This window comes from Eptatretus burgeri, chromosome 4 (genome assembly GCF_056783735.1).
Source record: "Eptatretus burgeri isolate ZD-2024b chromosome 4, Ebu_testis_v1, whole genome shotgun sequence".
In the NCBI taxonomy this organism is placed as follows: domain Eukaryota; kingdom Metazoa; phylum Chordata; class Myxini; order Myxiniformes; family Myxinidae; genus Eptatretus; species Eptatretus burgeri.
Genome location: NC_140964.1, coordinates 6,096,262 through 6,123,985, shown reverse-complemented (window position 1 = coordinate 6,123,985; position 27,724 = coordinate 6,096,262). Strand labels below are relative to the sequence as shown.

The 27,724-nt window shown below is 44.2% G+C and overlaps 1 protein-coding gene across 4 annotated transcripts in view; it reads right to left on the bottom strand.

Annotated features, from left to right (window-relative positions):
- LOC147027392 (la-related protein 4-like) overlaps window positions 1-27,724 on the bottom strand; it is an 86,610-nt gene that overhangs the window by 7,356 nt on the left and 51,530 nt on the right. For all 4 annotated transcript variants that reach the window (XM_085876749.1, XM_085876751.1, XM_085876750.1 and 1 more), the window contains 5 exons: window positions 3,354-3,620; window positions 3,149-3,194; window positions 2,141-2,302; window positions 755-897; window positions 240-363 (listed from right to left, as the gene is read on the bottom strand). In XM_085876749.1, the coding sequence (XP_085732875.1) occupies window positions 240-363; window positions 755-897; window positions 2,141-2,302; window positions 3,149-3,194; window positions 3,354-3,620 (742 nt within the window). The remainder of the gene's footprint in view (window positions 1-239; window positions 364-754; window positions 898-2,140; window positions 2,303-3,148; window positions 3,195-3,353; window positions 3,621-27,724) is intronic.

The following is a 27,724-nucleotide window of genomic DNA, read 5'->3' as shown; positions in this document are numbered from 1 at the left end:
ATGCTAATACCTCACCTGAAGTATGTTCCAGGTGAGCTAACAAAACGGCTTCAACTCATTCTCTCATGCAATGTGAAGCATAAAAATAGCTGAACACAGATGAACAAGATTTTAAATAAAAACCAAACAAATTGCAAAAGCTGTCACAACTTGATCCTGACAAAAGAATCACAGCATGTTCAAAGCCGGAACATGTGTTGCTGGACAGCTGGAGCAAAGGTCAAGACAGTACAACTTACGGGGGGCAAGCAAGACGACGAATATGTGCCTTCGCAGGAGGGAGCAGCAGCACGTGGCCTGGGCGGCTCTGGTTCAGGCTCAATGACTGGCTCCACACTCAGCGGAGACAGACAGCTGTCGCCGCTGCATGGGGTAGAGTGGACATAGAAAAGACAAGCATGAAAATTCGGTGATCATTTTATATACGAGCCTTTTGACAACACAATGTTGTGTGAACCCAACTGTGCCCTCAAATCTCATAATCTTTCAAATCAACAGGACCAGCCCAGGAGCCAAGAGAGCAAGACTCAAGAAAAAGAAGAAAGAACGAGATTGAAATGAGATTAAAAGGAAGGATTGCAGAGTGCAGAGAAAGAAAGACTGAAATACGGCTTAGTTAAGAAAGAAAGGCAAGATAGCTGCTTCCGGCCTTGGGGTTTCCCTCCACAAGTTATTTGTCATCATCGGGCACAAGATGGGGACTACCACCACAACCACCCAGGTGGGGTAAAAGCAGCTGGAATATGAGACTTGCCTTCCAAATGTCACACGTGCTGTGCCGTCGGAACAAAGGGGTTGCAGGTCTGGTGGCAGAGAGACGGGAACGAGAGACCGCACCTTTCCCAGAGTTGTTGTTGGAGGATTGGTGGTAGACGACTCTCCATTAATATTGGTAGTCTAGTCAGGGAACGGAGTATGCCATCATGGTAAATAATAACAATTATGACATTTATAGAGCAAGAGGCCTTAGTAATGCAAGAAGTCTGTGCTGTTTGCATGCCACAAACTTACAATAAAGACTGTAATAACACAAGGGTAAGATAATAAATGGAGTGAAAATAAATTTTGTGAGTCCGTCATTTTCAAAACCACTCACTTCATTTGTGTCCAATTATCCTCCGAAAAAGTCACACGGTTCAACACCCTCACAAAGCAAAAACCCGACAACTCCTCGATGCTCTGTGGAGGTGCATTCTTGTGGTGGGGCTACGATACCGTCTTGACAGCAAGATAACCAGCGCCTCACACGGCTACATCAGAGATACTCATACTAAGCAAGTGGTCAACAAATGGCTCGCACTCGCCCCTCCAGAGGAGCACTCCTGTGGTGCCCTGGACGGCTCTGGTTCAGGCTCAATGACTGGCTCCACACTCAGCATGGACAGACAGCTGTCTCTGCTGCATGATGTAGAGCAGACAAATAAAATGATCACCAAATTATCATGTTTGTCTTTTCTATAAGAGCCTTTTGACAACACAATGTAATGGGTGAACCCAACTGTGCCCTCAGATCTCATAATCTTTCAAATCAACAGGACCAGCCCAGGAGCCAAGAGAGCAAAACTCAAGAAAAAGAAGAAAGAATGAGATTGAAATGGGGTTAAAAGGAGGGATTGCAGAGTGCAGAGAAAGAAAGACTGAAATAGGGCTGAGTTGAGAAAGAAAGGCAAAAGAGCTGCTTCCGGCCTGGGGGTTTCCCTCCACAAGTTATTTGTCATCATCGGGCAAAAGATGGCTCCCATTCGTGCCCGAATGTCCTCCGAAAAATGTCACACGGTTCAACACCTTCACTCAGCAAAAACCCGACCACTCCTCGATGCTCTCCAGACGTGCACTCTTGTGGTGGGGCTTCCGTCTTAACAGAAAGATAACCAGCACCTCACACAGCCACATCAGAGATATCAGAGATACTAAGCAGGTGGTCAACAAATTGCTCACACTCGTCCCTCCAATATCACACACAAAACCGTATTACACAAATGGATTGGCAATGATTACAAAATTCACTATATTATTGAATTTCACTCTGATACATCATGCTTATGTGGGGGGGGGGGGGAGAGAGGGTGGGATACAGACGCTGGTTGGTAGACAGGGAAGGTGATATGGTTACAGTTTAACTCGGTGTGGTGTCGCCAACCTTGGTGGTCCCTCGCACCACATCTGCCAAGCAATTTTGAGAAGTGCTGTCATTTCGAGAGCCGGTCGATGCCCCAGGTAAAGGTGGAAAATCAGAAGCGGCGAGATCGATGCTGGGGGTTGCTGGAGGGTTGGGATCACAGGGAGATGCTTGCTGAGAGTGCTGCAGGGAAGAGAGAAAGCGAGACAATTTCCCATTCTATCCAATCAAATACAGTTCACAATGTGGTATCTTGCGCACGTTTTAACAATTTTCAAAATGTCAGTGAAGAATGACTATCCTGAGCTGATTTGCTAAAAGAACAAAACTTCAACGTGGTATGTCCGAGAATGAACAGAGGGACAGAATGGTTGAGTTTCCTGTCTCTGGAGTACAGGAAGATTACTGCACCAAGTTCAGAAATGGTGCCACAATTTAGAAATACAACACACACGATTATTCCATTGACACTTAATATTTTCTTCCTGGGAAACTTTGTTACTCTGCACGACCAATTATCAAAATACGTATTTGCATCTTTAGAAACATCAACTTCCCTTTGAACAGCATGTGGAGTGAGCAAACAAAAAAACAACCCCTGCACTTCAGCACATAAGCTGCAAATAACCACGACCACCCCTCGATATAAACCTTTTTAGGAACAGTAGGTTCAGTTACATTGTTACAGCATCGAAGGTTCATCATGGAGGCTCCAAAAGAGAATTTTAGCCTGAAAACCACCAGAATGGTGAGCCAAGTGCTCAAATGGGAATGTTAAACACCCAAAAAAGTTCATGAACGATTTTATTTTCTCCACGAGCAAAGAATAATTTGCACCAAATCTGTTGAATTACAAAAGTTAAGTTAGCCTCGCACAGGTGAAAAATTCACAATGGGGGAAGGAAGGGAACTCTTTACATGTAAAAAAAAGTTACTTTTGGAAAGTCACACATTGGCATTCATAAAGAATGAGCATTAAAATGTCTCTCCAATCACATCCCTTGTTATTATCAAGTCTAGGCAACTCACTGTCATCTTCTCATCTTCACGCCTCCGCCGTCCACGGAAGGTTTTCCTGAAGTAAAGATGGAAGACTTTAGCGAACTTACAGCAGCAAAACTCGAGGCAATGCAATACCATCTTTACAAGTGGACGAACAAGAAATGCCTGTTATGACCAAGCTGCCACCAAGTACAAAACAGCAAGGAATCCACTGAGACCGGTCGACACCGACCTGCCTCGAGACGCCACGTTGGGCAAATCCAGACCGTTGAAATCTCCCTGCGAAAGCGGCAGCTCCATCTTAGGAATGATGCGCCAACCACCATCCGCATGCTTGGAGCCAACCTCTAAGGGAGGCCGAGGCCCAGGAAGCTTTCGCAAAAAACCTCGCCCATCTCCGTTCATACGCTCCGTTCCCAGCCCAATCATGGACCCACCACCTTCCAAAATGGTCTTATCCACAACTCCCCCCGTTCCACGACCATGAGGTTTTCCTCCCCTGCAAACAATATAGACAGCTGATTTCCCAATGAGATTCCCAACACAGCCAACAAGACAATGGAATAGACAAAGACAAAAAATAAATAAATAACAATAAAAAGGAAATCACAGGTTTGAGATCACAATCACATTTAAAAAGTTTAATGATACACAGAATGTTCCACTGATACATACCACTCTGATGAAGGGTCAATTTGGAGAGTTAAATTAAAAAAAACACACACACACACACACACACACACACACACACACACACACACACACACACACACACACACACACACACACACACACACACACACACACACACACACACACACACACACAGTGGGGGAGAACAAGTATTTGATACACTGCCGATTTTGCAGGTTTTCCCACTTACAAAGCACGTAGAGGTCTGTAGTTTTCATCACAGGTACACTTCAACTGTGAAAGACGGAATCTAAAACAAAAAATCCTGAAAATCACATTGTATGATTTTTAAATAATTAATTTGCATTTAATTGCATGAAATAACTATTTGATACATCAGAAAAACAGAACTTAATATTTGGTACAGAAACCTTTGTTTGCAATTACAGAGATCAGACGTTTCCTGTAGTTCTTAACCAGGTTTGCACAGACTGCAGCAGGGATTTTGGCCCACTCCTCCATACAGATCTTCTCCAGATCCTTCAGGTTTCGGGGCTGTCGCTGGGCAACACAGACTTTCAGCTCCCTCCAAAGATTTTCTATTGGGTTCAGATCTGGAGACTGGCTCGGCCACTCCAGGACCTTGAGATGCTTCTTTGGGAGCCACTCCTTAGTTGCCCTGGCTGTGTGTTTCGGGTCGTTGTCATGCTGGAAGACCCAGCCACGCCCCATCTTCAATGCTCTTGTTGAGAGAAGGAGGTTGTTGGCCAAGATCTCGCGATACATGGCCCCATCCATCCTCCCCTCAATACGGTGCAGTCGTCCTGTCCCCTTTGCAGAAAAGCATCCCCAAAGAATGATGTTTCCACCTCCATGCTTCACGGTTGGGATGGTGTTCTTGGGGTTGTACTCATCCTTCTTCTTCCTCCAAACACGGCGAGTGGAGTTTAAACCAAAAAGCTCTATTTTGGTCTCATCAGACCACATGACCTTCTCTCATTCCTCCTCTGGATCATCCAGATGGTCATTGGCAAACTTCAGACGGGCCTGGACATGCGCTGGCTTGAGCAGAGGGACCTTGCGTGCGCTGCAAGATTTTAATCCATGATGGCGTAGTGTGTTACTTATGGTTTTCTTTGATGTTGTGGTCCCAGCTCTCTTCAGGTCATTGACCAGGTCCTGCCGTGTAGTTCTGGGCTGATCCCTCACCTTTCTCATGATCATTGAGGCTCCACGAGGTGAGATCTTGCATGGAGCCCCAGACCGAGGGAGATTGACTGCTATCTTGAACTTCTTCCATTTTCTAATAATTGTGCCAACAGTTGTTGCCTTCTCACCATGCTGCTTGCCTATTGTCCTGTAGCCCATCCCAGCCTTGTGCAAGTCTACAATTTTGTCCCTGATGTCCTTAGACAGCTCTCTGGTCTTGCCCATTGTGGAGAGGTTGGAGTCTGATTGATTGAGTGTGGACAGATGTCTTTTATGCAGATAACGAGTTCAAGCAGGTGCAGTTAATACAGGTAATGAGTGGAGAATGAGAGGGCTTCTTAAAGACAAAACTAACAGCTCTATGAGAGCCAGAATTCTTACTGGTTGGTAGGTGATCAAATACTTATTTCATGCAATAAAATGCAAATTAATTATTTAAAAATCATACAATGTGATTTTCAGGATTTTTGTTTTAGATTCCATCTTTCACAGTTGAAGTGTACCTATGATAGAAAATTACAGACCTCTACGTGCTTTGTAAGTAGGAAAACCTGCAAAATCGACAGTGTATCAAATACTTGTTCTCTCCACTGTACATGTATACAGGAAAAATATATTACAGATGCTAAAAGCAACCAAGCAACCAGACTCAGTGGTGTAATGGTTGGAGTGTCTGCTCCAAGTCTGGGAGGTCGGTGGTTCAAACCCTCGCTGAGACACAAAGACTTCAAAAGTCTTTCTCTACCTTACTCAACATTTAAAAAGGATAGAGGATGGACAAACAGCAGCCATCGGTTGGCAACCACAGTACATGCTTAATGGGTCTACTGGCCTCATATGTTGAAGTTCTTTGAAAGAAAACTCACAAAAAACTTTTTTTAAGAACCTTGAGGCCCAGGACACCTTCACAAGAAGTCTTGCCAATCCCCTTTCATACGATATGGAATTAATTAAATGTAGAGTAAAAAGAGGTGACAAGTGTTCATGGTGAAGACAGATTTTGCAGCTGATGGAAAGACTGTTCGGTGAATCTCCAGCTGCTTCTGGACATGGAGCCAACTTGGGATGACATGGATATAGAATAGTCCCATACTTCGGAGTAGATCATTGAGGGAGGGGCTTTCGGGACGTTTTCGTAAGAATGTATCCAAGTGGCAAGGCAGATTCCAGGACAAGAGAGCTGAGAAGCCAATCATCATTTACTTTGTGGTGTGCTGCGCCATATTGGTGTGTTCATATATTGTTGTGTGCATCATCTTTAGCACAAACACAAGTTTGGACAACGTCCAACTGTTGGTTGGATATCGATCGATGAAAGAACCTTGGATTTTGAAACACATGGGCCAACATGTAAACCTGCACTAACCCGTTTCATGGTCGGGTTATCGGCGACTAAACCGTCTCCCCCACCAGGTTTCTTGGTGAGGAGGGTGTACGACATGGACACCCAGCAGGATTAAAAACAAAACCTGTCAAAGGGCAGAGGGGCTCCTTGTGAGCCAATGGCCATCAATATCTCGTGCCAAACTGTCTGCGGACGTCCTCCTGTTGTTGGGTTACCTATTTATAAGGAGGTTGGTGGCAGGTTTTGCACTTCAGCCACCGTAAAACCTTTCATTCCGCAAAACATAACAAAAGCACAAAAATCTGAAAAACCACAACCTGTGCAGCTGCCCTCCCCAAGGCGGCTGACGGGATTGGAGCAAAGCCTTCGAGACCCCCACACTTAGGTAGGAGGAAAATCACAGGGTAACCTTCCCAGGTCAGATTACAGTAGAGTGTGTCGGGGTGGTGCTGAGGAGTCGTCCACCAGACAGCGGTCTCCTTGGGTTAACATGAGGTGGTCCCTTAGGGTGGGTACCCATGATGTCCTATCCCCAAGAGAGGATGATGACCTGTCTGTTATCATCTGAGCTCAAGCGTTTGGACATTGGTATTGCAGCACTCTCTGAGGTTCGGAGACCGGATTGCGGTGAGATCATGGCGGGTGGTTGCACCTACTATTGGTATGGTCACTCTGATGGTTAACATGGCCAAGGAGTTGCTGTAGCTGTGTCCAATAAGCTGACTCCAATGATAATTGAGGTAACACCAGTCAATGAGCGTATTATGAGACCAGGGATTCGTCACTCCTTGGGTGTCGTTTCCCTGGTCTCTATATGCTCAGACTGAGGTGAGTGATCTCACCGTGAAGGACACATTCTGTGCCACGCTCGAATCTGTGGCTCATCAGTGCCACAGGCGAGATACTCTTCCAGTCTTGGGGGATTTCAATGCATCAACTGGAACTGATAGGGATGGTTATGAAATATGTGTTGGTCCCCATGGGTCGAGAACTGTGAACCTAAACAGCACTAAGTTCCTGGAATTCGGGTGGCTGGTTCATGGTTTCAGCGCCCACAGGCTCATCGCTGGACTTGGTATACCAACACTGGTGATGTGGCAAAGGAGATTGGTAGACCCTGCAGTTCTAGATTATCCTCCAGCACCCATCAATGAGTACATGGTCACAGTGTTCAGTTTCTCAATACCGACTACAGGCTTATTGTCGCAAATCTGAAGTTGTAGCTTAACTCCGGGAAAATGGGACCATCCCAGTCGAGGCTGGATTTTGCGAAAAATCCCAGGAGGTGTGCATGAGAGGGCAGCTGAGGAGCTTGCGAACAGGCCGAGTGGATATTTGGGGGGTCTGGGTGCTTTGGGGAATCCTGAAGAGTTGTGGAATGCCTTCAAGACCACCGCACTTGATGTTGCCGGTGGATGTCTTGGAACTCACCGTAAGGTGAAGAAGAATTTTGTCTCTCAAGGGACAATGGATACCATTGAGCAGAGTCACAGGGCCAGGCTGAATGGCAGAGCTGAGCTGTTCAAGCAGCTGAGGCATAAAACTGCATATGCACTAATGGTTGACAAGGAGGCCTATGTGCGAGGAATCTGTGAGGGGGTAGAGCATCACCTGTGGTCAAGTGATTCTCGTTCTGTTTTCAGGGGAATTTGCACATTGCGTTCCTCGAAGCACGTCCCTCGGTGTAGTGCAGTTACAGCAGAAGGTGGGAGGCTCTTGACAGAGGAGTTCAAAGTGAAGGCCCGCTGGGCCGGATTCTTTGAGCGGCTGTACCAGGCTGATCGACCAGCTGTCGAGTTGGATGTCAGGGGTATTACCATCCCTGTTGCTGACCCTCTAATCAACTGTGATCCACCTTCGTTTGTGGAAACACAAGCTGTGGTGAACTGGTTGAAATGGGGTAAAGCTCCATGATCTGTGGCATCCATGCTGAACTTCTCAAGGCTGGTGGAAATGCTGCACTCGTGTCATTGCATGTCGTTCTTTGCTCTGCCTGGAACACAGGCATCACCCCAAATGACTGTGCTCTGCCTGGAACACAGGCATCACCCCAAATGACTAATAGGAGCCTTGTTGTCCCTCTGCAAAGGGAAGGGTGATCGCCAGGACTGCAGCAACCACCGAGGGGTAACACTGCTCTCGGTGCCGGGCAAGGTCTTTGCTCGGATAATTCTTGATGGGGTTCGCCACCACCTGCTTGAGCACCAGCATCCAGAGCAGTCAGCTTTTACACCAAAGAGGTCAACGATTGACAGTATCCTTGCTCTTCAGGTCCTCACCGAATGCAGATGAGAGTTTCAGCTGGGGATGCTTGCAGCTGATGTTGATCTCTGTAATGTGTTCGATCCAGTGAATCGGGATGCCCTCTGGAGGATTCTTGGTCTTCGTGGGGTGCCAGCAAAACTAATCAATCTGATGTCTGAACTATACTCTGGTACTGAGAGTGCTGTGAGATGTGGTGATACCATCTCCGACTTATTTCCAGTTGTTACTGGAGTTCTTCAGGGGTGTGTACTTGCCCCCACACTTTTCAGCACTTGTCTGTACTGGATTCCGGGGAGGATGTCAGAGAGATCAAGCTGCGGTGCATTGTTTGGGATTGTCAAGATCTCTGACCTTGATTTCGCAGATGATGAAGTCAGTTTTGCGGAGACTCTCAAAATCAATTTGGGGCCCTCAGGGTGCTGAAAGAGGAGTTGGAGTCGCTGGGATTACGGGTTTTCAGGGTCAAAACTAAGATCCAGGCTTTCAATGACATCTTGGATGCTGCTATTCTGTCTGTACCTGTTTGTGGCGAAGATGTTGAGGTCACGGAGAGATTCACTTACCTTGGCAATGATATTGATGTCGCTGCTGGCTGTGAGCCATTGGTCAACCGACGTCTGGGTCAGGCCTGGGGAGTCATGAATTCACTGGACCATGGGGTGTGGCCCTGCCGGTACCTGTTCGGAAGGATGAATGTCCGAGTCTTCAGGTTCTTGGAGCTTCCAGTCTTGCTCTATGGATGTGAGACTTGGACTCTGACCAGGGATCCGAGACGGAGACTTAATTCCTTTGGTGCCAGGTCTCTTCAGAGAATCCTTGGCTATCGCTGGTTGGACTTTGTGTCCAATGAGCAGTTGCTGAGACTCAAATTAGATTTGTTACCTGCATAGTCCGTGAGCGTCAGCTGCGGCTGTATGGAGATGTGGACGTTTTTCTGACGCTGATCCTTGCTCACCAGATTTTCTCAGCGAGGGAGCCTCGTGAGTGGAGGAGCCAATGGGCCGACCACATGCCTCGTGGTTGCAGCAGGTTGATCAGCATCTCAAGGAGATTGGGATGGGCCAGGCATCTGTCTGGGGGATGGCCAGACGGAGGCCACTGGAGTACCAGCAGAAAGTGGGATGCAGTGACGCGCTGCTCCGTCGTATGCTCCCATACCTGACCTGATGGGCCAAAACATTATTCATTTGGCAAGGGTCACAACCTCTCATGACATTACATTACAAGGCATGGCGAGATCTAAAGAGTGACCAATCGGATTCAAGCAATGAAGCTGTGCATGTATCAGTTTATGGAGGGATGTTTCAAGATTGGAATCAGATGATTAATCGGACCTGTGCTACACAGGAGTTGAACTTGTCATGGACTTTACATGCTTTTCAGCTAAGCACAGTTTATGATGCAATCTGATCAAAAATCTTTCAGTTTAATGAAACATTATTTGAAACATGAGCAGACCCACAGAAATTCCACCAAACACGAAATGTGACTTCAGGCCCTCAAACCCCTCCAAACCCTCCAACTCATCAACCCCCCCACCCCCAAGGCTATCACCCCTCTCCCCCCCGCCACAAGCCTTGAAATATATGTCCTCTCTCCCCCTTTCATATTTAAGTCCTCAATTAAATCAGATGGCATCAGCTCACATGTCCTAAAAGCCTGTTCTGCTGCTCTTGCATTTCCTCTTTCTGCCCTTTTCACCCTTTCATTTACCATAGGTCACCTTCCATTTGCTAGAAATCAGCCAACATCACAGCATTACATTAAAAACATATCCTCTTAATAACTGACTGATGAGCTGGCTTCCAATCATCAGCAAGGTCATGGAATCCATTATCGTAGTTGATATAAAATCCTTCTTGTTTTTTCCAACAGCCTCATCTCAGATCATCAATTTGGATTCAGACCTGGTCACTACATTGGACATGCTACTTTTACTTCCCCAACAATGAATGAGTGCCAGCTTGCTGGTATCCTGTGTCAGAGCGGCAACCTGTCCAGGATTGTGCCCAATAGCCAAGGAGACTGCTTAGGCAGCACCAACGCTCTGCACAGAGTATGGTCCCAATGAATGGAGGCCCTAAATTTCAGACATGAGATTAGGGCTGTCTGTATGGACATCTCTTGAACTTTTGATTGTCTGGCATCCTTCCTTGCTCTCCAAATTCTTTGCTTGTGGAATCCAAGACAAGCAACACTCTTGGAATACCGACTTCAAGTCTCGTAGCAAACATGTGGCTCTCAACGGAACCCTTTCATCTTCTCTCCCTGTAAAGGCTGGAGTACCACAAGGCAGTGTTCTAGGCCCCATATTATTCCTCATCTTCAACAATGATCTCTGACTGGAATGTCCTCTTTGCTGACGACTACACACTCTGCCATGAGATCCCTCGTCCTTCTGACAAGACAGGCAGGCAAGCAGCATCTTCCCTCTCCTCAGGCCTTGATAAAATCACAAGCTGGTCAAACATTTGGAATACATTTTTCAATCCTGACAAATCTCACTCTATCCTAACCTCCACCCGAAACCATTATCTTTTCGACCCCAATCAACCCCCCAAGCCCACTTCAGAGTTCGCAGATTTTCCTTCCAATTATGTGATTGAGAATTTTCAGCTCTATCCACATTGTTCACTGTCTGTATTGTTGATCTCATTCTTCCATATATTAATATAAAAGCCTGCCTCAGTTTTGTCCTCCACCCTCTTTGTGCTGTGATTACTTCCACCACTGAAGGTGTTTGTCTCTCTGTGAACAGGATATCTCAAAAAGGTGTGGATGGATTCGGACAAAATTTGGACAGGTTGGGTGAGTGACAGACAAAATGATTAGATTTTGATGAAGATCCAGATGCAGAACCGGCCTGTCAGTGGGATACAAAATGTACACTGTTCAGCCTGGTGGAGGTATGCGCTCTACCAAGTGTAGTATTTTTTTTGTCCTGTTACATCCTGATCCATCCTGTGTTCTGCCTCCACCACTAGTATTAACACCATATACAAGTTTGTTTTTAAATAAATATGTATATACAGGTCATGGACAAAAATTAATAAATAAATGGATACACAAGTGTCCACAAGCGTCTGAAATTCTGCAGGAGGGATGTGGCACCATTCTTCCATGAGAAAAATCAATTAACTCACACCTGTTTGATGGAGGTGGCAAACGCCATCTCAGGTGTCGTTCCAGAATTTTCCATAAATGCTCGATTGGGATCAGATCTGGTGACTGACAAGGCCATGACATACTGACGTGGCCAAAACTATTGGCACACTTGCACTTTTTTCAAGTAATGCACCATTTCTTCCAGAAAATTGTTGAAAAAAAAAATCTTTTGGTTTCCACAAATGTATTTCTTTGGTTTGCAGTGGAACAAAAAAAAAAAAGCTAAAAAAAAAAATACTAAATCTTAGTTTCCACAGAAATCGTAAAATGGCCCGGACAATATTATTGGCACCTTTTCGAGGTTGGAAGAAATAATTAGATTTCAAGCAATGATTCTCCTTTACTTTGGAATTGAACTCACCTATGGTGAGTTGCAGGTACCTGCAATATTGAAGTTATTCATTCAACCAGTTTGAATAGAGAAAAGGAGTCATTGTGGTGTTTTGTGTCACTGTGTGTCCCACAATGAGCATGGAGAAAAGAAAGAAAACCAGAGAATTGTCTGAGGAGGTCAGACACAAGAATGTAGCCAAGTATGGACAATCTCAAGGCCACAAGTCCATCTCCAGAGACCTTGATGTTCGCGTGTCCACTGTACGCAATGTTATCAGGAAGTTTAAGGACCATGGCACTGTAAACAACCTCCTGGATGTGGCCGCAAGAGAAAACTTGATCGAAGATTGCAGCGAAGGATCGTTCGAATAGTGGAGAAAACACCTCGATCAACTGCCAAACAGATTAAAGCTGACCTTCAGACACAAGGTACGACAGTTTCAACCCACATCATCCGTCGCCAACTCAATGAAAGGGGGTTCTATCGTAGGAGACACAGGAGGACCCCACTGCTGTGAGAGAGACAGACAGAGCGAGAGTGAGAGTGACATAAGAAAGCCTGACTGGAGTTTGCCAAAACACGCCTGAATAAGCCAAAATCCTTCTGGGAGAATGTCCTGTGGACAGATGACACCAAATTAGAGCTTTTTGGAAAGGCACATCATCTCTATGTTTGCAGAAAACAAAATGAAGCCTTCAAAGAAAAGAACACCTTCCCTACAGTCAAACATGGAGGAAGTTCAGTGATGTTTTAGGGTTGCTGTGCTGCCTCTGGCACTGGGTGCTTTGAATGTGTGCATGGCATCATGACATCAGGAGATTACCAAGGAGGAATTTTGGAGTGCAATGTTCAACCCAGTGGCAGGAAGCTGGGTCTCCGTCGAAGGTCATTGGTCTTGCAGTAGGATAATGACCCCCCCCCCCCAAACGCACTTCAAAAAGCACCCAGGAATGGTTCAAGATAAAATGCTGGATTGTTCTGAAGTGGCCAGCAATGAGTCCAGATTAATATCCCATTGAACACCTGTGGTGAGACCCAAAAACAGCAGTTGAGAGAGGCACCCTTCAAATCTGGAAGAACTGGAACAGTTTGCACAAGAAGAGTGGTCCAAACTGCCCGTATAGGTTTTGGAAGTGCTTGACTGCAGTTATTTTGTCAAAAGGCTGTGCGACCAAATATTATGTTGAGGGTGTCAATAATTTTGTAAATACCATTCATTTTTTCTGTAACATGAACAGTGAAATAAAGAAATGTGGAGACCAAATCCTTTTGTTATTTTCAACTTATTTTTAAAGAAAATTGAAAGGTATTTGAAAAACGTGCACGGGTACCAATATTGTTGGCCACAACAGTATCATAAAGGCCCTGTCACACCTTGACGATTTAGCCAGCGTATGCCGACGTATGAAAAATTTGTCTAAAACGCTGGCACACGTCGAATACGTATGGGTAAGTTTCGTATGCGTTAAGAGCACGCTGGCATACGTCGTAGTACGCTGGCATACGTCGTAGTACGCCGAGCTGTTAGACAAATTTTCCATGCTTGAAATTTTTCGACGTATGCCAGCGTATGACTCACACGTTCCGCATAACGCTGGACATAAGTTGTAGGCACGTTACGCAATCGTTGACACACATCGACACACGTTACTTGTAAGTTACTCATAAGTCGAAACACGTCGAGGTAATGGTTAGCGTCAGTGTTCCAGACTCCCTGTTTTTTTTTTTTCTTCCCCCTTCGGTATGACGGTGATGTTGACACTTCAATTTCTAGTGTGGTTATAATATAATATAATATAATGAATAGGCTGCCGCTCAGCGATTTAAATCATAACCGCACTAGAAATCGAAGTGTCAACATCACCGTCATACCAAAGAAAAAAAAGAAAAAAACAGGGAGTCTGGAACACTGACGCTAACCATTACCTCGACGTGTTTCGACTTATGAGTAACTTACAAGTAACGTGTGTCGACGTGTATCAACGATCGCGTAACATGCCTACAACTTATGGCCAGCATATGCAGAACGTGTGTCATACGCTGGCATATGTCGAAAAATTTTCAACATGCTGAAAATTTGTCGATGTACTCTGCGTACTACGACGTATGCCAGCGTGCTTCAGCGTGCTATTAACGTATTCAACAATTTTTCATACGTCGGCATACGCTGGCGTAAACGTCAAGGTGTGCCAGCGGCTTGACACTTCGATGTCTAGTGCGGTTATGATTTGAATCGTCGAGCCGCAGCCTATTAATAGCCTACACCACGTGATCGTCGGCGATACGCTGCCGCGCTATGCATGAGTTAGACTATCGTTGGGCATAGGTTGTGAACGCCGACAACACGCTCAGCATTCGTGGATATGTTATCTATATGTTATCGAAACGTTCTGTGTACGTTACTAATACGTTATGCATTGGTCCAACTCGTTATGAATACGGCCAAAACTGGAAAAAAAAAACAAACATCAATAGTTCAGCGTACGCCAGCGTTTTACATACATTTTGATACCTTGCCATACGCTGGCGAAAAACGTCAAGGTGTGACAGGGCCCTTACCAATGCTAGGAATTTAAATAATAAGATGGAAGAGCCTGAGGCCAAAGTAGATGGCGAGAAGCATGATATAGTTGCAGTAAGCGAGACATGCTTTCATGAGGAGAGCAACTGGAGGACAGGATTAGAAGGGAGCAAGGTGCTTCGGTGTGATGTGAAGGAGAAAATAGGAAGAGTGGCAACCTGGGTAAAAGACAGCATTACATCAAGAGAAAGGGGTGATATTAAAGAGGAAACTAATGGGTGGAGAAGAGATGGTAAGAGTCGTAAGATACTGGGTAGGATGCTTTTATAGGGCTTCGGGTGTGAAGGATGAGGTTGAAGGAGTACAGGAAGAGTCCTTCAAAATGGAAGAGGAGTCCTTCAAAACATCTGTTTTTGTCTATATTAAAGTTTTGTAGTGCCAAGCATCTTATTAATCATTTGAGACTACGGTACTCATGTCCACAGGTGGAGCAGTTAAACAACTTGACAGAGAGATATCTCCGAGCCTGTCTCCACCATAAGGTCGTTCCTGTATTTATTCAGAAAATAATTCAACATTCCAGAATGAGATCAAGTCCGTCTGTTGAGTGTATGTTTTTGCAGGATGAACTTGGGAGAACACAACGACGATCCTCAGGCCTACGTAACGCTTTGCGAACAGAGTGGTGGCTTGCACGGGAGTTTTTTGTCCTTCTTTGACATGGTACGTCTGTGTAGATATATCACAAAGATTGAGGATTGTGTCGAGTTGGTTGCAAGACAGAGAAACGATTGAAACATTGATCGTTTAAAGGTGAAGTGTTTTGGCTCTATTATTCCTGATTCTTCTCAGCATGTTCTCAATTTGTCGGACGATATCCTATCTGACACCGAAAGGTATATTCTCGCTCATGGTTTTGGGTTCAGCATTCCAAACAACAACATTAAAAGAGAGGAAGTTTTTGCAGAGTTTGAGCTTATTTTTGAGCAGTTGAGTAAACATTATGCAGTTTCCATTGAAGCAGATCAGGCGATGAAGGCTGGACTTTGTGATCTGGCATATGTCTACTGTGTGTAAATAGAAGTCAGAAAGGTCGTTTGGGGCCAAAGGGAATGCATTACTACCATGAAGAATTTAAGAAGAAACCCTGGAATCCACATCTGTAAACCTGACAAAGGCTATGGTGTGGTTATTTTTAACCAGGTGGACTACGTGAACAAAATGTTGATTATTCTACAGGATCAGTCCAAGTTTCGGCAGCTGGGAAACGTGGATACACATGACCGTACATCACGCTTGGAGAATGAAATCGGTAAGAGGTTGCTCCAACTGCATAAACGTGGTGAACTGTCAAGGGAATACAAGCCTCTGGTTACAGGAGTATCAAGCTGGAAGGCTCTCTTCGTCCGAGAATGTATGGTCTACCGAAGGTTCACAAGCAGAATGTTCCACTGAGACCAATTCTGTCCATGGTCGGCTCTACCCAGCATCAGCTGGCAAAATGGCTGGGAGAGTTCCTGCAACCAGCATTCGAGTCTGTCTCCAGGTTTGTCATCAAAGATTCTTTCACTTTTGCTGATGCCACAAGGGAGACGTGTCCAACTGGTTTGGAAAATGTAATGTGTTCTTTTGACATTGATCGCCTGTTTACAAATGTCCATATGACAGAGACCATTGATATATGTGCACATTTTATTTTGCTATATCACATGGAACTTGAGCATCTGCCCATTTCTGAATCTGTCTTCGTAGAATTGATGAACATGGCTACAAGAGATGTCGAGTTTAGCTTTAATAACATTATGTTCGTCCAAATTGATGGGGTGGCCATGGGCTCTCCTTTGAGCCCAACGTAAGCAAATATTTTTGTTGGCTATCAAGAATTGCAGAAGTTGACCAAGTTGCAGGTATCTCAATCCCCCATCGTATACTAGATATGTGGATGACATATTTTGCCTGTTTGAATCTAGTGAAGTCTGTGACCACTTCTTGAATGAATTGAATTCTCTTCATCCTGCCCTCAAGTTCACGACGGAATTGGAACATTCTGATTGCTTAACCTTCCTGGACTTCCTCGTAGGGAGATCTGCATCTTCATCTACTACGTCCATCTATACAAAGCCCACTTTCACCGGCCAGTATACTCGATGGGACTCTTTTCGTTCAACGAGATACAAGATTGGTTTGATCAATGTATTAGTGAGTCGAGCGAAGAAGATATGTTCCAACTCTAAGCTTCATACAGAGATGGACAAGATTGCCAGCATCTTCAGTGAGAATGGATATCCTGAGTATATAATCAGGAAGTTTATGCACAAATTTCTCACTGCTACAGACGAATGGAAGATGGGCCCTGAAAAGTGCCCGGTCTACATCAAGATTCCTTGGAAAGGGAAAATGTTGCAAATATATGAGGAACAAATCAAAAGATGTGTCTCAAACACATATCTGGCTGTTCGTCCAAGAGAGATTTTCACCTCTCGACATCAGAATCCTGCAGTTAAAAAGGATGTTCTGCCTACCTCAAAACTTAGCAATAATATTTACGAGTTCAAGTGCCGGTGATGCTCGGTATGTAGGCCAGAACTACCCAGAGTGACTGACCGAATCAAACCGCATCTCCCTTTGTCCATCAGGATAAAGATTCTGTTAAAGTTAGAGTTCAGGATAGTAGGGTAAGGCTATTAGATTTCAGGAAGGCAATCATTGAGGGTACGAGGATAGAGTTGGGTGATGGAGATTGGGAGAAGCTAACAATAGGATAATCAGCATCTGAGAAATGGGAAACCTTCAAGGAGCAAATGTGTAGAGTGCAGAGTAAGTACATTACAATGAGGTGTAAAACTTGAGGCAGAAAGAGACCAGGGTGGTTGAGCAGTGAGAGGAATGCTATTAAGGAGAAGCAGAAGGTATTTATTAGGTTTAAAATAACAGGACTGGAATTAGATTTATATCACTATCAGAGTAAACAGAGGCAAGTGAAGAAAATAACTCGGCAAGCCAAAAGAGAGTATAGTATGAGAAGGACATGACTAAGAATATTAAACATAATAGCAAGACATTCTTTAAATATATCAGGGGAAAAAAAACAGGTTAGAACCAGTGTGGGCCCATTGAGGAATGAATAGCACCGGAAGAGTCGTTAGTGATAAAAGTGAGATGGCAGGCTTATTAAATAAGTATTTTGCTTCAACTTTTACAAAACAACAGTCAAGAGAATTGCCAATAGCAGAGAGTATCTATGAAGGAGGTGAAGAAAGGGTTTTTACAGAAAATCCAGAGTGGAGAAAGTAAAGGAACAGCTCGGAAATCTAAGAGAAGATAAGGCTTCGGGTCGAGATAATATGCACCCGAGAGTATTGATGGAGGTGGCTAAGCAGGTAAGCGAGATGTTAACGGATATTTTCAATAGCTCACTGGAGTCAGGACAGGTACCGGAGGATTGGAGAGTAGCAAATGTAACACCATTATTTAAGGACCCAGAAAAAAATTGGGAAACCATGGAACTGTTCGTTTGACTTTAATTAGTTTGTATTTATTTGAGGAAATGGTTCCTCATCTGGTCCCCAATTAATGTCTTCAACATCTTCCCCACAACTAAAGGTAGTCAACATGGGTTTACAAAGGTCGGTCTTGTCTCACAAAGCTTTTTAAGTTCTATGAAGCAGTGTCATTGGGTGGATGAAGGAATGGCAGTGGACAGAGTATAATCTTGGCTTTAAGAAGGCATTTGATAAGGTACAACATCGGAGGTTGTCAGCAAAATTGAGGGCTTGTGGAGTGGCTGGTCAGGGAGCTAATTGGAATGCAAACCGGCTTAATGATGGGAAGCAAAGAGTGGCTGTGAGTGGGAGGATGTCTTGCTGGGAGGATGCAAGTAGTGGGGTACCTCAAGGATCAGTACTCGGACCATTATCTATATTAATAAATGGCAGTGTGTGAGTGCACGGGTCTTCTCCATAACTCCAAAACCATGAAACCCAGCATGCATATAAACAAAACTTCAAGGAAGTGCAAGACTGAAAATTGGGTGTTTGAGTCAATTAAAACACCCCTTTTGAAGATAATTAATGGCCTTATCAAGCGCATCCTTGGACACCTTAATCAGGCCATCCTCGGACCCGTCGCTCCCTCGACGGGGTCTTAAGGCACTTGGTCCTCGGTAACCTCGCTGGGGTTTGAATTCGTCATTTTGTTCAGCCTGCTCAACAATGCCTTGAATTGGAGCAGGCCGCAACGGTTTGTTTATGATAAAGTGCTCAAAATGGTTTTCTTCACTTTCCTCACTCATATCATCAGAAGCCACATCAACAGACCTACGGAACACTGTATACATCGTTTTTATAAGTGCTATAGTTTTCAAATTAGGAGCTTGGAGAAATTTCAGCATTGTATGATGCAATTTTCCACGATCTACTCTCACAGACAAATTAAAGTATATAATCAAAATATAATTTGAGTTTGGAGGATCGGATCAAGTGGACTAAATAACTCAAAATGTGGAGTGAAATCTGAAAATGTGAAGAAATCAGCGATGCTTCATTTTTAGCAAGTATGTGCCATAACCAATCAGCTGGCTATCGCTTACCAAGCCAGCCGTTCCTTTTCAACCATTTCATTGGAGTGCTTAAGCCATGTGCCAAGCGATCCACGCTACTACAGTTGATAGCAGGACAGTTCATGTCCCGATAGGGATGTACAGTCGACAGTTGCTTCAAGGTATTGGTACATGTGGGTCGATTTGGATTTGAAAGAGACTCTCCGCGGATGTGTGTGCATGTCTGCATGCCTGGTTACGGGCGCTGTGGAGGCAGTTTCATCCCGTATCTTATGATGATGGGTGATGGAGGTTTTAACTTTTAACCTTAGCAGCGTAGGAGCGATCACATTTTCCTTTGTCTTTGTGACTTTCAAAAACAATTGGATATTATATGTGAATCGGGTATTCGTTATAAAAGTAATATAGTTTCTCTTTCCGAGTTTCAAAGCAAAATATATTTGACTAGTGAGGTACCTAACCGTGCTTTGCATAGGTGGGGCTGGACAGCCCCTGGGCAGCTGGTTTGTGAAGGGCTGGGGGGGGGGGGAAAGACGAAACTACAAATGCCGAATCGGTGAATGTCATAGGTGGAACCCCTCACAAAACTCTCATTCTGCTTTAAACTCAATCTCTCTACATTTTCTTTCCACACAGCATCATTCCAATCACAAATCGATACTATATCATTAACATAACAAAGTACAATATCACAAGCACTTGTGAAGTAAACGAAGAGAAACGCCATTCTGAGAAAACATCCGGATCAGGAACAGCTTCGTATGGATCGAAAGTCAAAATCATAATTATATTAAGATATTTATGAAAACTCCCACCCACCTTCGGACACTGGCTGGGACCCTAAAACGTTCCACAGAAGGTTTGGCAGGGCTAGCCCCAAAAATGAGGGAGTAGTTCAGGGTCAGATGGACGGACAGACACTCCTGCTATCTATATTAATATTTCGGCACGCCCCTTTTTTTGTTCCACCATCAGATTTTTGTTACTGCATGAAATGAAACAAGCTTTGACATATATAGTAATGATATTATTGTCTTCCTTTAGAGGCCCCTCAAAATTCGTTTTGATGATTATCTATATTAATATTTCGGCACGCCCCTTTTTTTGTTCCACCATCAGATTTTTGTTACTGCATGAAATGAAACAAGCTTTGACATATATAGTAATGATATTATTGTCTTCCTTAAGAGGCCCCTCAAAATTTGTTTTGATGATTACCTATATTAATATCTATATTAATATTTTGGCACGCCCCTTTTTTTGTTCCACCCTCAGATTTTTGTTTCTGCATGAAATGAAACAAGCTTTGACATATATAGTAATGATATTTTTGTCTTCCTTAAGAGGCCCCTCAAAATTTGTTTTGATGATTATCAATATTAATATTTCGGCACGCCCTTTTTTTTGTTCCACCATCAGATTTTTGTTACTGCAAGAAATGAAACAAGCTTTGACATATATAGTCATGATATTATTGTTTTCCTTAAGAGGCCCCTCAAAATTCGTTTTGATGATTATCTGTATTAATCTTTCGGTACGCCCCTTTTTTGTTACTGCATGAAATGAAACAAGCTTTGACATATATAGTAATGATATTATTGTCTTCCTTAAGAGGCCCCTCAAAATTTGTTTTGATGATTATCTATATTCATATCTATATTAATATTTCGGCACGCCCCTCTTTTTGTTCCACCATCAGATTTTTGTTACTGCATGAAATGAAACAAGCTTTGACATATATAGTAATGATATCATTGTCTTCCTTTAGAGGCCCCTCAAAATTCGTTTTGATGATTATCTATATTAATATTTTGGCATGCCCTTTTGTTGTTCCACCATCAGATTTTTGTTACTGCATGAAATGAAATTATATTAATATTTCGGCACGCCCCTTTTTTGTTCCACCATCAGATTTTTGTTACTGCATGAAATGAAACAAGCTTTGACATATGATATAGAAATTATATTATTGTCTTCCTTAAGAGGCTCCTCAAAATTCGTTTTGATGATTATCTACATTAATATTTCGGCATGCCCCTTTTTTTGTTCCACCATCAGATTTTTGTAACTGCATGAAATGAAACAAGCTTTGACATATATAGTAATGATATTATTGTCTTCCTTAAGAGGCCCCTCAAAATTCGTTTTGATGATTATGGTAGTTAAAAAGTTCATGTTCATCCGACTTTTTATTATTCCTACTGCACTTCATTAGAACATAGATTGTGGATGGATGCGCAGATCCCAGGAGAACAACTATAGCTGTACAGAACAATTCATATAATTATGGATGGATAAAAATGATATTTAATTGATATTATAATAAATTGTTTATTTAAAATATCTTCAAATTTTGTGAGTTTTTACTTTGTTGTGAAATATTAGGTCCTCGGGTCTCCGCATAGTGGCGTACAGGCTTAAGTCGTACTTCTGTTTACTACCGTAGAAAATCACAGAACCATCCGATCGACATGCTGTTAACAGTTTCAGAATCAGCTAAATTCTACAACATATGAATATGTAGACGAAACTGATCCAGCTTTTTGGATCATTTTAAAGTGGGGTGCCCTGGAATTTTAATGCGCTCTATGGATCCTCCGGAACTCACGAATGGTACACGTTGTGTAGTCACTAAACTACGTGGTAATGTCATCGAAGTGGAGCTACTGCAGGACAGTCGAAGGGGAAAACCTGAATGATAATCAATGGATAAAAATGATATAATATATTGTTTAAAATACATTCATGCTATCTGTTTTTTTACCATATGTCGCCAGTGACGCCCGTTAAAGATGGGCACCTTTACTTGTATAATATAGATAACACCCAATTTCCGAGCCGTTCACCATATTAACGCGTTTTCTAAATTAAAGAACCAAATATTTTCCAGTCATCACACAACAATGTTCATGTGTGTATGTGGTGGTCATAAAGCATAACATTCTCTCTGCCAGCTCCCCTACCCCCACTCCTCTCTGTCTGTCTGCCTGTCCAATCCTTGCTTCACCCTCTCCTAATACAGTGCAGCACCCTTCTCTTTGCTTCACCCCACCCTCCCCCCCCCGACGTCTGTCTCCTCCTTCTTCTTCTTATTGCATATGGCCAATATGGATTGTGCTAAAGTTTAATGTCCAGGTTCTGCAGCCATGTGGCTGCCTCATGGGTGAGTTGGTGGAGAGCTAAAATTCCTCCCGATAACTTCCGTAAGGGACAGTGTGACGTGATGTGCTCCATCATCTGAACTACTCCGCAGTCAAAGAGTGCATCCGACCTCATCCTCCATCGGTGGAGGGTACTACCGCAAAGGCCCTGTCCAGTACAGAGCCTGTTGAGGGCTGTCCATTGCCTACGTGGGAGTGTGAAACCGGGTGGAGGAATGGTTGGATCATGTACAATATGTTTATTAGGAGCAGTGGCAGCCTCCCAGCTGGTCCTCCACAAGTCGGCTTCGCTTTGATGGTCTCCGGTAAGGAACTCGGCACGGTTGCATGGTGGTTTTCAGGACTTGAGGCAGCAGCACATATGTTCAGTGAATAGGTACTGGGGTGAAATTTCGGGAGCCAAAATGCGGCTGATGTATCGGGGTGATAGCACATCCCTACCGATGGCTGGCGGAGCAATGTTCCAGAGAATAGTAAGCCAGTCTTTGTTGGCTTGAGGGTTCCAGACACCGTTTTCACCACGGCATTTAACTGAATGTTGATGGCCTTCGTATGGGCATGAAATACTCTGCCGCTGAGTATATGAGGGCGAACGTTGTCGTGCATAAGGTGTTAACGCCAGCTCCCCACGATGTTCCGACCAGTTTCCGGATGAGGTTTACCCGTGCACTGAACTTCTCCTTGCATATTTGCAGGTCTTCTTTGAAGGTCAGTGTCCGGTCGAAAATAACCCTAAGGTATTTAGGATAATGGACATTTTCAACTTTCATCCTGCAAAATGTCACATCAATCTTTGCATTTGCTGTGCGATTGAGAAGATGGTGGGTGGAGACGGCTGTTTTGTTGGGGTTTGGGTGGAGCTTCCATTTGTTTAAATACTCCTCCAGTATGGCCAGATCTCGGGTGAGTTGGTTCCCGACAGATTTTAGGTTGGGTCCCTGTGCTACGTGTGCGATATCAGCATCGGCGAGTTTGAAGGAGGGCGCCGTTGGCAGGTCACTAACAGATGTTAAAGAGGGCAGGGGCCAGAACAGATCCTTGAGGGAGGCCATCATTTAGTGTTCGAACATGCCTGATTTTGCTGTTGAGGCCAACACGGATTTTTTGGTCCCCAAGGAATACCAACAGCAATCTGATTATCTGCTGATAGCGGAAGACTTTCGAGACCGAGGAGCCCACGGCGGCAGACTGTCATCAACTGATGACAGGTCCACCTAGGCGGTTGCAATCTTTTGTTTTTTTTCTGAAAATCAGCCTCGATGATGGTGGAGAAGGCAAGAACCTGATCACAGGAACTGCAGCCAGGCCAAAAGCCCCCTTGCTCATCAGGTAGGAAGGCCTCGAGGGTGGGGGTTAAATGGGAGAGGCTATTCACCTTGAGCAGACGAAAGTGGGGCCCTCTCCATGAGCTTTCTTGTCATTGATGGGAGGACAATAGGGCAGAAGTTGCAGGGCGAGTCTGCTGGCTTACCAGTTTTTCGGATGGCAATAACATTAGGCTTCTTCTAGGATGCAGGAATTTGCCATGTTTGGTGGACAGCAGTAAAGAGAAGGGCAGACAACCAGGTACGACCCTTTTCTCTGGGGTTTTTAAGTAATTCAGAGAAAATTCCGTCGGCCCCTGCGATTTTTGGTTGCCGACAGTGTGGCATGCGTCTTTCCCCCTCTCTCCCGGTCCGTTCATGTGTCCGTGTGACGAAGTTGACGTCGTCCCGAGTGGTCTTTCGGACCACCACATGGTTGTTCTTCACATTCTGTAATCGCAATGCCACCCACTGGACCTTCAAAGTGAGCCTCTTGAAAGACAATGCTTTTCCTATTGCCTTTCGAGCCTTTTGGAAAACTCGACTGATGCGGAAGCCTTCCTTCTCTTGCCTCACACAATGGTGGAACAATGTGAAAACCCATATTAGGACCTTTTGCCAGCAATATAGCTCCTTTTGTACAAAAGATGAATCTGCGCTGCAGTCTCTTATCGCCAAAGAAATATTGTCTCCACAGTCAAGCCTTCCAACTCCCAGTGCTGAAAGAACTAGTTCTCTACTAGCAAAGAAAATAGCCCTCCTCGCTCAACTCTGCATATAGCAGGTTTGAGGGGCTCTCGTAAGATTACGAATGGAGAACTTCAGCTTCATTGAGACTCCTTCCAAGTTTCTTTGCTTCGGAAATGCGAACAAAGAGAAGCCAGCAGATAACCTCGCTGCAGGCACAAGGAGGTCGAGCAACTCCTGATCCAAAAGACATCAGAAGCTTGACAAAGCAAGATTTCTCTGACTTGAATTGTGCCAAGAACACACACACACACACACACAAAAAAGACACGATTCATGATTTAACCACTCTTTGTCCACCTTCTCCGAGTCTGCATGTAAACAACTTGACAAAAAGTGATTCGAGGAACTTTTTACCGCTTTGCAAACTTTGCCCACGGGGAAAGCTTCTGGGCTCGATGGAATCCCTGCAGAGTTCTACAAGGCCTTCTGGGACTTGTTGGGAACTGAAATGCTTCACCTTTTAATTCATAGCCTGCAGTCAGGCTTGTTCCCACTCAGCTGCCATAGGGCTATACTTGCCCTCACACCAAAGAAAGGAGACATCTGGCAACTTAAGAATTGGTGTCCAATTTCGCTCCTCTACACAGACTATAAAATATTCTCAAAAATCCTTGCCAACCGCCTCAAACCCCTGATTGGGGAGATTGTGCACTCCGATCAATCCTATTGTATTCCTACAAGGACAATACATGATAGTATTTTCATTGTACGTGACGTGATCGATATTTGTATTGCTGATGAAAGAAATGCTGGTATGGTGTTTGTAGACCAAGAAAAAGCCTTTGACACGATTGATCATTCTCATCTCTTGACTATTTTATGGGGGTTTGGTTTTGGGGAGAATATAAATTTGTCATATCCATTATTGCAAATAATATTTTTAGTCTGCTCAAGGTAAATAGCATCTTAAGTCAGCATTTCTCTGTTACCAGGGGTATTCATCAATGGTGCCCCCGTCTGGTCTTATATATATTCTCTTTCAATTGAACCTTTACTGATCCGTTTACGCACACGGCTACATGGGTTTTATCCCCTGCCGTTTAGAAATCCCGAAAGAAACATTGCTTACGTGGATGATCTCTGCGCAGTTGTGCACTCCGATGATATTTGTGTGTTGGTTGAGTCCATCAATTAATTTAGCTTGGGTAGCTCAACAAAAGTTAAATGGTAAAAGAGCAAGGCTTTTTACTTGGGTCCACAAAATGGAATCCCCCCCCCCCCTCCGGCCCTGCCAGGGCAGCTTGAGTGGACACATGAAGTAATACACGACCTAGGTGTCTTCCTTGGAACTCAGGATTATATTTCAAATAACTGGGAATTGTTGATTGCCAATACTGAGCAGCGGTTGTTAAAATGGAGGGGACAATTAAGGCAGCTTTTCTTCCAATGTTGTACTCTGGTCATTAATAACCTTGCGGCATCAATGCCATGGCACAGTTTTAAGGCACTACAGGCCCCAGGTTTTTTACTCAAAAACTTCAGAACATTTTTATGGATTTTCTTCTGGGGGGGAGGGGGGGAGTATTGGCTCAGGCCTGGAATATGAAGCCTGCCCATCGTGAAAGGTGGACATGGGCTAATAGATGTGACAAGTAAAGTGATGGCTTTTTGCCTCCTTTCTGTACAAAGGCTTCCATACTCTGACGTCCAATGGAAAGCCTCCACCCACTGCTTGCTCAGGCAAGCTGGTAAACTTGGCTATGGTGATGAGCTTTTTCTTCTTGACATGAAGCGAGTGGATATAACATTCGTCCCTCTGTTTTACAGAAGATAGATGGAAGCCAGCTGCTGACGTTGCCGTAGCCACCAGTGTGAGGTCCGTCTCAGTTATTGGTGGAATTTTCTCTGTGATTTTACGAATTTTTAAGCAAACTGGGTTAAAATGGGACCCAGACATTGAAGCTGCCATCCCTTTACCCCAATGTCCTTTTCCAACTCTTTTAATTTTGTTTCAAGGTTTTATATCTTTTAATCGGATGGAGAAATCATCAGTGTATGGTCTGTGTTATTACCCTTTTTCCTCGCAAACCCGCAAGCTCGTTGGCGAGCACTGCTTCAAGTCGACCTTCTGCAACAATAAAATGGCACGGGATGTACAAAGAACCCATCGTCAAGCGCTCAGGAGATCTACAATGGTGGCTGGCACACAACTTCTTACCATGCAACGTTTTGTCCCATCGCATGTGTCCTGTTCACTCAGATGTGCCCTTTTTGCGACCCCCCTCCCCCCCACCCCCACCTCTGAGACAGTTTTTCATACTTTTGTTGAATGTTCAAGGTAGGCCCCGCTTTTAAAATTTTGATCACACGTTATTCAGGTGCTCGGTTTTAATATCTTTCATCAGTGTGAAAGTGAATGTCTTGAAGCAAACTTCTTGAGTTGAGGCAAAACTTGCCATTTATTTGTCAAGAAAACGTAAACTGCAGAACAATGACATTTTTGCTGATGAAGTTTTGTTTTTAAAGCATTGGTCGCGTCTCGTGTCCGTTTTGAGTTTGAAACTCATGATCCTGTCTTGTTTGAAGAACGGTCGTGTGCTAAACAATCTTTATGTGATATAGCTGATGGTGCTTTAATAATTAATTTATAGTTATTGCTTCTTTAGTTACCCCTTCCTCTTTCTTGTCTATTTTTGATTGCTGTGTGAACACCCTTCACCATGTAAAATTGGAGCTTTCTTTGTAATAAAGAGGGAGGAAAAAAAAGTGTGCGTGCGTGAGTGTCCGTCCTAATCAACTGTTTCGTTGGAGTACTAAAGCCACTTGGCCAGCACTCGACAATATACGCACTGTCATTGAATACTGTATGTCGATTGACTTGAACAAAGTTCAGGAGGCACTTGCCTGCGTTGGCCCCACTGCAGTGTATTGGGTGATGTCTGGCTCGCTGAAAATGTGCAATTTCCCCTTTTTCTATGTTATTCTTTCATTACAAGACCCATCACTTCAGCAGAGATGAATAGAAAAAGAAGAAATGAAAAAAAAAAAATGAAATGTTTCGTGAACATCACGGCAGGATAGCCGATAAAGGTACGCACACTCGCTCAAAGCTGTGTAGTCTGGGTTCGAATTATGACCCAGCTATAAACTGTCATCCTGGTGTTTCACAAGCAGGGCAATTCATCATTGTGTATGCCGTTAAACTGGACAACATCTGCCAGAATCCTCCCCCTCTTCACTCATCATTCTAATATCTCTATCTCTCTTCCTCCGAACGTACATGGACGGTGGTCATCTCTGCACTTATCCGGATGGTGATTATGTCCGGGCGGTAGTCATCTCCACACGTGTCCGGACAGACCCTCCCCACACTGACTTCCCTTGCACCAACCCTCCTCACTCCCCAACCCCTCCTTGC